This window comes from Theropithecus gelada, chromosome X, assembly GCF_003255815.1.
Source record: "Theropithecus gelada isolate Dixy chromosome X, Tgel_1.0, whole genome shotgun sequence".
NCBI classification, from domain to species: domain Eukaryota; kingdom Metazoa; phylum Chordata; class Mammalia; order Primates; family Cercopithecidae; genus Theropithecus; species Theropithecus gelada.
In genome coordinates, this window is record NC_037689.1 from 5,030,641 (window position 1) to 5,045,656 (window position 15,016).

Genomic DNA, 15,016 nt, shown 5'->3' on the forward strand with positions numbered 1-15,016 from the left:
TCACACAGCCTTCCATTGCCTCATGATTGAGATCCCAGAGGAGGATCTCCAAACTGAAAGGCCCACATTGAGGTTCTGAAGTGAGACCCCAGGATGAGATCCTCCTTCTGAATGTTCTCTTTGGGTATTCAGGCAGGGCCCTCCAAGTTGAGACCCCTGCCCGAATACCTGAAGAGAACATTCAGAAGGAGACCCCCAACCTGAACTTCCCAACTGGAAGCCCAGAGTTTGAGGAGCATGCCTATTAGGATCCCCTAAAGGAACTCATCCATTTCCTAGATTGAGACCCCAAGGCTGACCCCTAGACTCACCCCCAAATGAAGTTGTACCAAATGAGAAAGGAAACTGAGCCTGAAACTTCAGGGACTGAGCCACCACGCTGAGAGGCCAGACTGACCTCTCAGGCCAAACCCACATCACAGAATCTCCACAGCTGAGCAACCCAGAGAGAGCCCTGGCTCATCAATTTTCCATCCTCCAGATTTAGAGCTTTCCTCCATGTCCATCAGCCACTACCCAGAATGAACCTCCCAAAAGAACCTCCAAATTGAGCACCCTAGACTGGACCCCAAATTTTCCACCTCTCAAATTTGGATCTCTAGGCTGAGATACCTCCTCCCCAGACTGAATCCTTACACATTGAACCACTAGAAAAGTCTTCTATCCCGATTCCTCCAGTATCAGCCTGAACCCCATACCCCAGATAGAGCTCCCCACAGCCTACCTCACTTTCTCTTCCCCAGATTGTTATTTTCATTCATTCATTCATTCACTTAACAGCTACTTACTGAGCACCTCCATGTTTTTGTGCATTGTTCTAGGTACTGGGGATATAGAGGTGAACAAAACAGACAAGGTCCTTGATCTCAGGGAGCATATATTCTAGTCAGCAAGAGACACAGTAAACAAAAATAATAAACACACAGTAGAGGCCAGGCGCAGTGGCTCATGCCTGTAATCCCAGCACTTTGGGAGGCCGAGACCAGGGGATCGCCTGAGGTCAGGAGTTTGAGACCAGCCTGGCCAACATGGTGAAACCCTGTCTCTACTAAAAATACAAAAATTAGCTGGGCGTGGTGGCGGGCACCTGTAATCCCAGCTATTCGGGAGGCTGAGGCAGGAGAATTGCTTGAACCCAGGAGGCGGAGGTTGCAGTGAGCCGAGATTGCATCACTACACTTCAGCCTGGGCAACAGCAAGACTTCATCTCAAAAAAAAAAAAAAAAAAAAAGATAGCTGGGCGTGGTGGTGGGTGCCTGTAATTCCAGCTACTCGGGATGCCAGTGCAGGAGAATCACTCGAACTCGGGAGGCAGAGGTTGCATTGAGCTGTGATTGAGCCACTGCACTCTAGCCTGGGTGATAGAGAGAGACTCCATCTCAAGAATAAATAAATAAGTAACTAAATACACAGTAGAATATTAGATAGGTGCTGAGTGTAATTCTGAGAATTAGAAGAGGATGGCATGACAGTGGCTGGAGAGCCTACTTGAGATTGGGTGGCCTGTCTGACTAGAAGACAGTGAGTCAAAACCTGAATAAAAAGAAGGTAAGCACATGCCTGTTGGAGTGGAGCATGTTCCAGGCAGAGGCAACAGCAAGTATAGTGTCCAAGGCAAGGGGAGATATTAGAGGAGGTGGGGTGCTGGACAGGTTGCATATCTCTGAACGTGACAAGTGAGAGTAGAATGGTAGAAATGGGGTTGGAGAGAGGAGCAAAGACTGAAGGCCAAGATAAGGAGATGGATTTTATTCTGAGTGTGGTGAGTAGCCATGGGAAGGTTTCGATGTTGATCACTTGGGGAGCAAGAGAGAGAGCTGAGAGATCAGTTAGAAGGCTTTTGCAATAATCCAAGTGAGAAAAGTTGGCTTGGATGAGGACAGTAGCAGTAGAATCTGTGAGAAATGGTTGGATTCAGGATATATTCTTTTCAGAAGCAGCACTGAGAGGACTAGGGTGGAGTGGATGCAGGGCTTGAGAGAAAGAGTCAGGAATGACTTGTAGGTTTTTGGCTGGTGGTGATGGTTTCTAAGATGATCTTAGGAGTCTGTTTTTGGACATGTTCAAAGTGAGCTGCTAGTCAGGCAGTTAGATGAATCTAGAATTCCAGGGAGAGATTTGGATGTCATTTGCACATAGATAGTATTCCAAAGCCATAGGGCTGGCCGAGATCACCAAAGGGAGTAAGTGTAAAAGGAGGGGAAAGAGGGCCAAGGACAAACCTCAGGGAAGTGGAATCAGCAAAGGAGACTTAGAAGGAGCAGTCCTAGGCTGGGTGCGGTGGCTCACACCTGTAATCCCAGCACTTTTGGAGGCCGAGGCAGGTGGATCACGAAGTCAGGAGTTTGAGACCAGCCTGGCCAACATGGTGAAACCCCGTCTCTACTGAAAATACAAAAATTAGCCAGGTATGGTGGTGCACGCCTGTAATCCCAGCTAGTCAGGGATCTCTTGACCTCATGATCTGCCCGCCTTGGTCTCCCAAAGTGCTGCGATTACAGGCATGTGCCACCACACCCAGCCTATTTTTATTTTTATTTTTTTTGAGACTGAGTCTCTCTCTTTTGCCAGGCTGGAGTGCAATGGCACAATCTCGGCTCACTTCTATCTCCGCCTCCTGGGTTCAAGCAATTCCCCTGCCTCAGCCTCCGGAGTAGCTGGGACTACAGGCACGCACCACCACGCCTGACTAAGTTTTGTATTTTAGTAGAGATGGGGTTTCACAATGTTGGCCAGCATATTCTCAATCTCCTGACCTCATGATCTGCCCACCTCGGCCTCCCAAAGTGCTGGGATTACAGGCGTGAGCCACCGTGCCCGGCCTTTTATTATTATTATTTTTTAAGTGAAAGCAAGTTTATTAAGAAGTAAAGAAATAAAGAATGGCTACTCCATAGGCAGAGCAGCCTGAGTTGAAGAAATTGAGTTTCCTGTTTTGTATCAATCCCAACCCTATCTCAGGCCCCAGCATGAACCTCAGAGCTTGAGCTTGGCCATCTGAGCTTCCCTAATGGAGCCTCCCAGATTGCACTCCCCACATCAAGTCCAGAGATGAAACTTTGTCCCCAGAAACAACTTCCCGGTCTGGTTTTCTGAGCTGTTCAGAATGAGAATCTCTGAATGAGAGCCCACCTGAGATATGCACACTAAGATTCTCAGCCCAAGATCCTAAGCTGAGCTCCCAATTTTTTACCCCTCAGACTAAATTCCCCAGGCTGAGCCTCACAGAATCATATGTCTGGTTCCCCAAACTGACTTGCCCACTTTCTACTTTCCAGACTGCACTCTAGAGCCTGGACCCTAGACCAGCCTCCCCATACCAGGCCATCTGGAACTCCTGGCCTCTGTTGCCTACAATGGGCCCAAGACTAAACTCCAAACCAAGATCCTAGACTGCCAAGCCCAGACCAGGCCCCACTAAAGCTTCCAAACCAAGCCCCTACATCAGGCCCCCCAGATTGCAGTCCCTAGCCTGAACCCCTAAGTGAAATTCTAGACTGAAATCCCCACACTGAGGCCCCAGATAAGGACTGTACACCCTGGATCCTTGGAAATGCCGGTCTATACTCCACATGAGACATCTCCAGACAGAGCTCGTTGTAACAAAGCCTCCAGTCAGAGCCCATCAGCCTACACAGGCCTGAGCTTGTGTGCCCACAACTTGCCAGAGTCTTCTTCCTATCCCCTTCCCTGGGTACCTCCTACCTCTACCACTCAGCCTGCCCCCTGCCCTGGGGTGGGGGAGATGTAGGATGTGTAGGAAAAGAGGCAGCTGGGAGATCATTCCCAGCTCTGATGCCAACTCTGCCACCCAGGTAGGCAACCTAGGGTGGCCACCTTCTCCCTGAGTCTTGATTTCCTCATTAGATAAATGGGGCACAATCACCTGTGTTACAGGGTTGTTGTGAGGGTTGAAGGAGCTAATTTATCCAAAGCATCTGCCTGGAGAGGGCATTGGGACCTTGGCCCTGTCCTAGGGAGCTCCTAGTCTACTGAGGAATATGGATGCAGATGTATAAATACATGATGAGCACTGTGACTAGTGGGACAGAAGGGAGCAAAGGAGAATGTGAGAACCCAGACAGGGTCCTAACCCAGCCCGGCAACTCTGGGCAGGCTCACTGGAGGAGGTGAGCTGGATCCAGAAGACAGAGTGACCGTTGGCCAGATGAAGTAAGACGGGACATGTTTAGGGAAGTGCAGGAAGCTGGAGTGGTCAGCAGAAGCCACATCACCAAGGGCTTTGAGTCTTTCTCTTTTTTTTTTTTTTTGAGACGGAGTCTCGCTCTGTCGCCCAAGCTGGAGTGCAGTGGCATGATCTCAGCTCACTGCAAGCTCCACCTCCAGGGTTCAAGTGATTGTCCTGCCTCAGCCTCCCGAGTAGCTGGGATTACGGGCACATGCCACCATCCCTGGGGAATTTTTGTAATTTTAGTAGAGACGGGGTTTTGCCATGTTGGCTAGGCTGGTCTTGAAGTCAGGTGATCTGTCCCCCTTGGCCTCCTAAAGTATTGGGATTACAGGCGTAAGCCACCGCGCCCGGCCTCACCAAGGGCTTTGAGTGTTGGGCTAAAGGGCTAGGTCTTTACCCTGCAGGCACAGGGGAGCCACTGACAGATTTGAGCAGAGGAGTGGCAGTAAACGGTGTGAGAAAGTTCCTTCTGGCAGCCAGGATTTCGGAAGAAGGGTTGGAGATTAGAGCCCGGCCCCTGAAAGGCATGTGGACGCCTGAGCTGGGACTGGGGCCATAGATCTCCTTGAGCACCAAAACTTGGTCATGAAGAGAGAGCCTCTTAGGAAAACAAGACTTGGTTGGCCAGCCATATGGACCTTCTTCAGCACCTCTGCTCCTCCAGCACAGGCTGATTTGAGTGGGGAGATCCCAACGGGGTACACGGAGACTGTGGCCAGGCCTTAAGCATGGGTGGGATTTATTAGTGGGTGGAGATGTACAGGGACTTATTTCAGCTTTTTTTTTTTTTTCTGACAGTACCTGGTCACTATAGGAAATATGGAAATTATAGAAAAAGATGAAGTAGGGAAAAAATCACCTGTGATCTGAGCCCCCAGAGAATAAGCACAATGAACATTGTGACATAAATTCTTCCTGGTGTTTTTTAGACATGTATACTCGTAAAAGTGAGAGCATTCTATATAAACATGTTTGTATCCTTTTCTTAAAACACCCTGAGCATTTCCCAGATTATTAAAAGCCCTACATGAGGATCATTTGTAAAGGTTGTTTAATATTCCATTATATGAAGACAGCATAATGTATTTAACTGAACCCCTACAGGTGGCCATTTGTTTTGGCAGGGAAGAGGCACGGCCTCTTTTCTTTCTTTCTTTTTTTTTTTTTTGGCAGGGAAGAGGTACAGGTGGGTGTGCTCCCCTACAGATAGACATTTTTGTTTCCCACTTGGAACTGTTGTAAATACCAATATGATGAAAGTGTGTTTGTGTATAGAATGTGTATTTTCCTAGCACAGATACCCAGAATCAGAATCATTGAGACAAAGAACAGGATCATCTCATTGTTTCTTTATATGGCTTTTTCTGATTATAAAAGTAATACATGTTCTTTGTCAAAAATATGGAAAATACAGAAAAACTAAAGAAGATAATAAAAACCACCCATAGTCCCACCGTCCAGAGACAACATGGGTATGCTTCCTTCTGGTTACATATGTAACTCTTATTGTTATTATTAATGGTAATAATAATCTTGGCAAGCTTGCATTTTTTTTATTGGCTGCCAACTATTCCATCTATTGTGATTCTGGCATTGTGACATTGGACTTCTGATTTTAAATGATGTTGCTGTGGACCTCTTTGAGGGTGAAGCTTTCTGAGATGGGAGGGTGTGATCAAGCCAGGAGGAGGTGTTCAGGGAGGAAAGAAACCCCGAGGCCGGGTGCGGTGGTTCACGCCTGTCATCCCAGCACTTTGGGAGGCTGAGGTGGGTAGATCACACGGTCAGGAGTTTGAGACCAGCCTGGCCAACATAGTGAAACCCCATCTCTACTAAAAATAAAAAATTAGCTGGCGTGGTGGCACACGCCTGTAGTCCCAGCTACTTGGGAGGCTGAGGCAGGAGAATCGCTTGAACCTGGGAGGCAGAGGTTGTGGTGAGCCGAGATCATGCCACTGCAATCCAGCCTGGGCAACAGAGCGAGACTCCGTCTCAAAAGAAAAAAAAAAAAGGAGCCCCGGAAAGGCTCCTCTCTGCTAGTCCCCCATCTGACCTCACCTCTCTATGCCTGTAGAGTCTCTGGAGCTGATAGCCACAGCAGCAGAGCACTCGAATGCTGCCATCCGCAAAATGGTGAGTGGCCCTTCTAGCCCCTGCCCTTCCTTGGCCACCCACCTGTGGTGTCTCCATCCTGGGGTGGGGGTGTCATGACTTGTGAGCATCTGACAGGAGGCTGGCACCCCAACCATGCCTTTTGTTCCCTGTCTTCTGCCAGGAGCGAATGCATAAGCTGCTGAAAGTATATGAGCTGTTAGGGGGCGAGGAGGACATTGTCAGCCCCACCAAAGAGCTCATAAAAGAAGGCCACATCCTTAAGCTGTCAGCAAAGAATGGGACCACTCAAGACCGATACCTCATACTAGTAAGTGCCAGGCATGGAATTGTGGGTGGGTCATGCCCCTCCCAACACACACACACACACACACACACACACACACACACACACAGTGACCTGGTACTCACTCAAGACTATACCTCCTTTCATTCCTGAAAGAGGAAAAAAAAGAAAAACAAAGACTATACCTCCTGCTAGCCATTCTCTCCTCTAGTAATGAACTGTATTTTCACTACCTAGCTAGGATTTTTTTTCTCCATTTTACAGATGAAGTAACTAAGCCTTGCAGAGAAGTGACTTGCCCGAGGTTCCCCACTAGGGAGTGTCTTCCACGCCTAGGCTCTTTCCTTGTGACCCCTGTGCCCAATTTGGGCTGTCTTTTCTCCATCTATTGCCTACAGTCCTCAGCACTAAAGCTTCAGGGCAAGGAGCTGGGCCACATCCCCACTAGGCCCTCCGCACATACATCCCAAACATTTTCCTTCCTAGTTCAACGACCGCCTCCTTTACTGCGTGCCCAGGCTGCGGCTCCTTGGCCAGAAGTTTAGCGTGCGGGCACGCATTGATGTAGATGGCATGGAGGTGAGCATCCAGGAGGTGGGAAATGGGAACCTGGAGTGGGGCACTGGTGTTGGGAGGAACAAAGATACTGGCTTTGACCCCCAGTCTGTGTGTGTATGTGTGCAGAGGGCTAGGGCCCTGTGGAGTTCAGTGGCCTCACCATGCCCCTTTCTCCCTCCATTCAGCTAAAGGAGAGCTCCAACCTCAATCTGCCTCGAACCTTCCTGGTGTCAGGAAAGCAGCGCTCCCTGGAGCTCCAGGCCAGGTACTTGTCCTTGCCTATGCCTTTCCTCCAGCGCCTACCTCCCTTTTCTTCAGCTATGCTGAGGCATTCCAGGCCCAGAGATTGTTCCAGAGACAGGATGGGCACCTTTCCCCAAAGATGCAGGCTTGCTCTTCAGCGGTGGGGGTGATCCCTAAGGGTTAGACGCCATTTAGATTCAGGGTGAGTACTTCACGATGTGGGGAAATGTGGCACTCCTGCCGGGGGAACCATTTGGAAAATGAATAAGCTCTCCCTAATTAAAGCAAGAATTTCTTCTGGTGGATTTTGTTAGAGGAGAGAGAAGAATGGGATGCGAAACCCAACATGAATAATACCACCACAAACAGTTTATTGTAGATTCAGAGATCTAAGAGACATAACAATCAAATGCAGTACTTGGTCCATGACAGAAGACTGGTTTGGGATAAAGAGCCCTAAAAGACATTTGTGGGACAATAAGAAAATTTGGATGTAAAGCGAACATTAGATATTGAGAAATTATTGCTGTCTTAGGTGTGATAATGGTATGGTGGTTATGCAGGAGAATGGCCTTGTTTTGCAGCAGTGCATGCTGAGGGCTTAGTATCACAATGTCTGTTAATTACTTAAAAGTGGTTCAGCACCCAAAAAATACATATGTAACCATACATACACATTTGTACACATATACATACATACACATACACAGTCATGCACTGTATAACATCATTTTGGTCAATGACAGAGCATATATATACAGTGGCCCCATAAGATTAAAGTACCATATTTTACTCTACCTTTTCTTTTCTTTTCTTTTTTTGAGACAGTCTCACTCTGTCACCCAGGAGTGCGGTGGCGTGATCTCAGCTCACTGCAACCTCCGCCTCCCAGGTTCAGGCAATTCTCCTGCCTCAGGCTCCTGAGTAAGTGGGATTACAGGTGCACGCCACCACGCCTATCTAATTTTTGTATTTTTAGTAGAGATAGGGTTTTGCCATATTGTCCAGGCTGGTCTCAAACTCCTGATCTCGAGTGATCTGCCTGCCGTGGCCTCTCAAAGTGCTGAGATTACAGGCATGAGTCACTGCGCCTGGCTTTACTATACCTTTTCTAGGTTTAGATATGTTTACATACCCAAATAATTAGTGTGCTACAAATTGCTACAATATTCAGTACAACTGTAACATGCTTTACAGGTTTGTAGCCTAAGAGCCATAGGCTGTACCTTATAACCTAGGTGTGTCATAGGCTAGACCATCTAGTGTACTAGTGTCAGTACACTCTCTGATATTCGCACAACAATGAAATGGTCTAATGACACCTTTCTCAGAACACATCCCCGTGGTTAAGTGACGTGTGACTGTATGTACATATATATGAAGTAAATATGGCAAAATATAAAAAAATTTTGCATCTCTATAGTGGGTATATAGATATGTATTGTACTTGTGCTATCCTGTTTACTTTTTTGTATGCTTGAAGTTTCTTATAACAAACATTTTTAAGTAATAGCATAGGATAATGGCCAGCCATTTAACAGAGGGGCCTTTCATATCCATTTTCTACTTGGATGATTATAATCATAGCTCATATTTCCTGAAGACTTAGCGTTTTGCCAGGTACTGTTTTGAGTGAATGTTAACTTAAAATTTTAAGTCTAAGTTGATTAGTCAAAAGCTTACAAGAGCCCTAGAAGTAGCTACTGTTACCATAAATCTACTTTACAAATGGGGAAACTTAGGTGTAGGACAGTTCTGCATGCAGGGCACACTGGCTCACACCTGTAATCCCAGCACTTTGGGAGGCCAAGGTAGGAGGATCACTTGAGGCCAGGAGTTCGAGACCAGCCTGGGCAACATAACGAGACCTCGCCTCTTAAAAAAAAAAAAAGAAAGAAAAAGAATATTTATGTACTTGCCCAAGATCCCAGAGCAAGAAAGGAGCAGAGCTGAGACTGGAGCTCAGGTCATCCAGCCCTGGAGTCCACGTTCCTAACCAGTATCTATGCTGCCTTCTGAGGGCCCAGGTGAAAGGGTATCAGGGTCATGGTGAGGGTCAGAGGATGGATTCATGTCAGTAGATGGCCTGCTTCTGACAGGCTGTGAGAAAGTGAGAAATGACTGGCTGTGACTGTGAGGAGGTGGGAGAGAGAGATGAATGTGAGATAGAGGGTGTCCTCCTGGGGGATGAAGTGAGTCTTGAAGCTTGGGGAGATTGAGAGCCTCAAGGAGGCCTGCAGCAGGGAAAGTGAGAGCAAAGCATATGCCCTGCACATCCAGGGGAGTGACAAGCCACGTGACAGGGACTCATCATCTTCAGAGAGGAAGGGGGCTGCAGTGGGACACTGGGTCCAGAAGGGGCAGCCAAGCAGTGTAGGATTTTCTCCTAGTGGCCGCAGGAAGGCATGGAGGGTTTGCTTTGCTTTGCAGTCACTTTTACTGCCCTTAAAAGAAAACAGAAATTTAATGTAAATTTTCAAATATCCAGAAAAATACAAGTACAAGCACCCAGATGCTCACAACTTAGACAGCTGCTTCTCAACTTTGGCAGCCATTGGAATCAGCTGGGGAGCTTTTAAAAATTACGGATGCCTGGGACCCATCGGCAGAGATTCTGATTTAATGGGCTTGGGGGATAGCCTGAACATGGAGAGCTCTAAAAGCTCCCCAGTTGATTTTATTTTAGTTTTTAATTTTTATTTATTTTTGAGATGGAGTCTCGCTCTGTTGCCCAGGCCAGAGTGCAGTGGTGCGATCTCGGCTCACTGCAACCTCCGCCTCCTGGGTTCAAGCGATTCTCCTGCCTTAGCCTCCTGAGTAGCTGGGACTACAGGTGCATGCCACTGCACCCGGCTACTTTTTGTATTTTCAGTAGAGACGGGGTTTCGCCATGTTGGCCAGGCTGGTCTCGAACTCCTGACCTCGTGATCTGCCCGGCTCGGCCTCCCAAAGTGCTGGGATTACAGGCATGAGCCGCCACACCTGGTCCCCAGGTGATTTTAATGTGTGTATCAGGGTGTACAACCACTTATTTAAGAGTCAACAACTATTGACATTAAATGTCTTTTGCTGAACCATTTTAAAGTAAATTACAAATATCAGGACCCTATACACTTCAGCATGAACAGCCAAAAAAAACACTACTGTAGTTCTTTTTTTTTTTTTGAGATAGGGTCTCTCCCTGTCATCCAGGCTAGAGTGCAGTGGCATGATCATGGCTCCCTGCAGCCTCAAGAGACTCCTGGGTTCAAGTGATCCTCCTGCCTCAGCCTCCCAAGTAGCTGGGAATACAAGCATATGCCACCATGCCCAGCTAATTTTTGTATTTTTTGTAGAGATGAGGTCTCACTATGTTGCCCAGGCTGGTCTTGAACTCCTGGCCTCAAGCGATCCTCCCGCTTCAGCCTCCCAAAGTGCTGAGACAACAGGTATGAGCCACCACTCCCGGCCTATTGTGGCTCTTAAAGATAAAAAGCAACACTTGTTCACTTCTAAGCAATTATAAATTAGAAAATATAGATAAATAAAATAATATTTTATTTGAGTCACAGTTTCTCTCTTGTTGCCCAGGCTGGAGTGGCAGCAGTAGCGCCATCTTGGCTCACTGCAAGCTCCGCCTCCCAGGTTCAAGTGATTCTCCTGCCTCAGCCTCCCAAGTAGCTGGGATTATAGGCTCTCGCCACCACACCCGGCCAATTTTTGTATTTTCAGTAGAGACGGGGTTTTGCCATGCCATGTTGGCTAGGCTGACCTCAGGTGATCCACCTGCCTCGGCCTCCCAAAGTGCTGGGATTACAGGCATAAGCCACCGCACCTGGCCAATAAAATAATTTTTTAAAAGAATACGATCAGAATAGGGCAGGCGCGGTAGCTCATGCCTGTAATCCCTACACTTTGGGAGGCTGAGGAGAGAGGATCACCTGAGGTCAGGAGTTTCAAGACAAGCCTGGCGAACATGGCAAAACCCCGTCTCTACTGAAAATACAAAAATTAGCCAGGCGTGGTGGCGCACACCTGTAATCCCAGCTACTTGGGAGGCTGAGGCTGGAGAATGGCTTGGATCTGGAAGGCTGAGGTTGCAGTGAGCCAAGATCATGCCACTGCACTCCAGCCTGAGTGACAGAGCGAGACTCCGTCTCAAAAAAAAAAAAAAAAAAAAAAAGAATACAATCAGAATAAGGTGATTGCAGTGCAGTGCAGAGCAGATAGAAGAGTCAGGGAAGGAAGACAAAGGGAAGGGGAACTCACACTGATTGAGCATCGAGTGTGCCAGACATTGTGCTGAGCACTGTACACGTTACCTCAGTTACTGCTCAGAACCCAGAGAGTGATAATCATTATCTCCATTTTACAAATGAAAAAGAAAACTACCCTCTTTTCTCAAACTTGACATCCCAGCAACAGAGAATATTTTTTTCTTTTTTGAGACAGAGTCTCACTCTGTCGCCCAGGCTGGGGTGCAGTGGGACGATCTCCGCTCACTGCAACCTCCACCTCCTGGGCTCAAGCGATTCTCATGCCTCAGCCCCCTGAGTAGCTGGGACTACAGGCATGAGCCATCATGCCCAGCTAATTTCTGTATTTTTAGTAGAGACAGAATTTCGCCAGGCTGGTCTCCAACTCCTGACCTCAAGTGATCCACCCGCCTTGACCTCCCAAAGTGCTGGGATTACAGGCGTGAGCCACCCACACCTGGCCAACTGATAATTATTGACATGGTTTCTTTTATGTTCTATATTCTCTCCTATACATTTCACCCTTACCCCTCTACCTGAGGCCTAGCACCTACTTGAAAAGTCCTCACCCAAACTTCAGACTGGGGCATGTCCCCTCCTCTGGGCTCCTTGGCCTTATTTTCACCATCATCTCCCTGTATTGTCCCTGTCTATTTCCTCTACTGGACCATGAGCTTCTTGAGGGCAGGGTCCTCTCTGAAGCTCAAGTTCTTAGCGCAGGGTCTGGAAAGTATTAATAATCGTTGAATAAATAAACCCAGGCAGATTATGTGACTTGCCCAAGGTCATATAAATAATAGGTGAAGAAGAGGAGGGTCAAACCCAGGTCTTTCTGACTCCAAAACACCTGCTCTTCCACTCCAATTGCTTTTTGTGGGCCTGCCTAACCAAACATCTTTCTTTTTTATTCCCCACCCCAAGGACTGAGGAGGAGAAGAAAGACTGGGTCCAGGTAACATCCAAGGCTCTGTGGTAGGGGGCTAGAAGAGTATTAACAATCTCCTAGGGGTTGATGGATTCTCCCTCAAAACTCACATCTAACCAGAATGGTCCCAGACACCTTTCAACAAACTTTACTATCCCCATTTTACAGATAAGCAAACTGAGGTGCAGAGGTTCAGCAGAAACTCACAAACTCTTCTTTTAGGAAGCTGATTTCTCTGAGGGTGTGTAAGGTGAGGGTGTCAAGCTCTGTAAAATCTTAAGCCCAGAAGGTGGCCAAGAAAGCCACCTGAGGTTTTTCAGCCACCACTCCCCCTCCCCCATTTTACACTTGTAACACTGAGACCTGGATTTGGGAGGGGATTTGTTCAGTCATCCACCTACCAGCGACAGAGCTGGGTCTGAAACCCAGCTTTTCTAAGTTCAGGCTAGGGTATAGGAAGGTGAGGTGAAGGTAGAAATGGGTGGTTTGTGGGGTGATCTGACTTCTCATTTCTTAAACCTCCTCCCCAGGCCATCAACTCCACCCTCCTGAAGCATGAACAGACGCTGGAGACCTTCAAACTGTTGAACTCAACAAACAGGGAAGATGAAGACACCCCGCCCAACTCTCCAGTAAGAGTCCCTGCCCTCTTTCCCCTGTACTGGGACCCCTTCCAGACTTTCAAATCCCCACCTGACCTTTAGATGATCCTCTCCCCTTCCCAGAGGGTAATGACCAGAGAGGCAATGCATGACCTCAGAAGCAGTATTCCATTGGTAGGGCCACAGAGAAATCATTGGGGAAACTGAGGCCCAGAAAGTATAATAGAAATGACTTGTCTTCAGTAGCACAGTAGCTAGGAGCAGAGCCAGGACTTAAAGGCAGGTCTTCTGAATGTGGCTGCTCCCCCTACCCCCAGCCCATGCCCACCCCATGATAATCCAAGCCTTGGAGGAGGAGGAACAAGGGCTGGCTGGACTGGGTTGGGGAGTAGCTGTCTCTGACCTGAGACCTGGCCCTCCCCACAGAACGTGGATCTTGGGAAGCGGGCACCTACACCCATCCGGGAAAAGGAAGTCACCATGTGCATGCGCTGCCAGGAGCCCTTCAATTCTATCACCAAACGCAGGCACCACTGCAAGGCCTGCGGGCATGTGAGTGTTGGGAGGCAGGGGCAGAGCTAGGGAGGGGACAGCTTGGCAGCCCAAAGGCCCACTGCAGAGTGGGTACCCTCCAAGTGGTGGGAGGCCGCAAGTCTGCTGTGGGAGTTGGTATGCTGAAGGGAAGACCCGCTGGAATCAGGCTGCTCTTGCCCACTTGCCACCCCAGGTGGTTTGTGGGAAGTGCTCCGAGTTCCGGGCCCGCCTCGTCTATGACAACAACCGCTCCAACCGTGTGTGCACTGATTGCTATGTGGCCTTGCACGGGGTGCCTGGGAGCAGTCCAGCCTGCAGCCAGCACACACCCCAGCGCCGGAGGTCCATCCTGGAGGTAAGAGCCAGGCCCCTGACTAAGTCTCCCACAGTGGGCAAATGGGCTCCAACTCTACCCAGTGAGACTGAGGAGGTCCGAGTAGCTGGGAAACAGTAGTGATCAAGGGACCCAGGCCTGGAGTGAGTAAAATGAGGACAAGAGCGAATGAAAGACAGTCATCTTTAAGTACTTAGACATTTAATCCCCACAGTAACTAATCTGCTCATGCTATTGTTCTCTTTTACAAACGAGGAAACTGAGGCCCAGAGGGGTCATTTGCCCAAATTACACAGCAAATAAGTGGCAGCACTGGATTTTTTTTTTTTTTAATTAAAAAATTGGCCGGGCGTGGTGGCTCATGCCTGTAATCCCAGAACTTTGGGAGGCTGAGGCAGGCGGATCATCTGAGGTTGGGAGTTCAGGACCAGCCTGACCAACATGGAGAAACCCCGTCTCTACTAAAAACACAAAACTAGCCAGGCAAGGTGGCACATGCCTGTAATCCCAGCTACTCGGGAAGGCTGAGGCAGGCGAATCGCTTGAACCTGGGAAGCGGAGGTTGCAGTGAGCCAAGATCGCGCCATTGTACTCCAGCCTGGGCAACAAGAGCGAAACTCCGTCTCAAAAAAAAAAAAAAAAAAAAAAAAATTAAAAATTGTCTTCTGTTACTACAAAGTAGGGTAAGTAAAACAATATAAACAAAAAATAATGAAATACCATATCCCTTCTACCCAAAAGTTAACTACTGTTAGGGCTTATCCTATCTTTCTAGGCATATATGCACAAACACACATTTTGGAGGTTTTTTAAAAATAAATCTAGGTATTTATTTAACACTTAAAAGAGTACTTACCCTGTGCCAGGAACTATTCTAAGCACTTTGCATATATTAATTCATTTAATTCTCACATCAGCCCTCTTTGCTCTCCTTCCAAGTCAATACATTTTCTTTTTTTTTTTTTTTTTTTTTTTTTTTTTTTTTTAGGGGGTTT

General features: G+C 47.8%; 1 protein-coding gene across 1 annotated transcript in view; it reads left to right on the plus strand.

The window, feature by feature from the left end:
• Positions 1–15,016, plus strand: part of FGD1 (FYVE, RhoGEF and PH domain containing 1) — a 49,574-nt gene that overhangs the window by 31,580 nt on the left and 2,978 nt on the right. The window contains exons 9-16 of the mRNA XM_025372260.1: positions 6,267–6,325; positions 6,468–6,614; positions 7,077–7,169; positions 7,334–7,413; positions 12,548–12,578; positions 13,082–13,183; positions 13,580–13,705; positions 13,881–14,042. Of these exons, the coding sequence (XP_025228045.1) occupies positions 6,267–6,325; positions 6,468–6,614; positions 7,077–7,169; positions 7,334–7,413; positions 12,548–12,578; positions 13,082–13,183; positions 13,580–13,705; positions 13,881–14,042 (800 nt within the window). The remainder of the gene's footprint in view (positions 1–6,266; positions 6,326–6,467; positions 6,615–7,076; positions 7,170–7,333; positions 7,414–12,547; positions 12,579–13,081; positions 13,184–13,579; positions 13,706–13,880; positions 14,043–15,016) is intronic.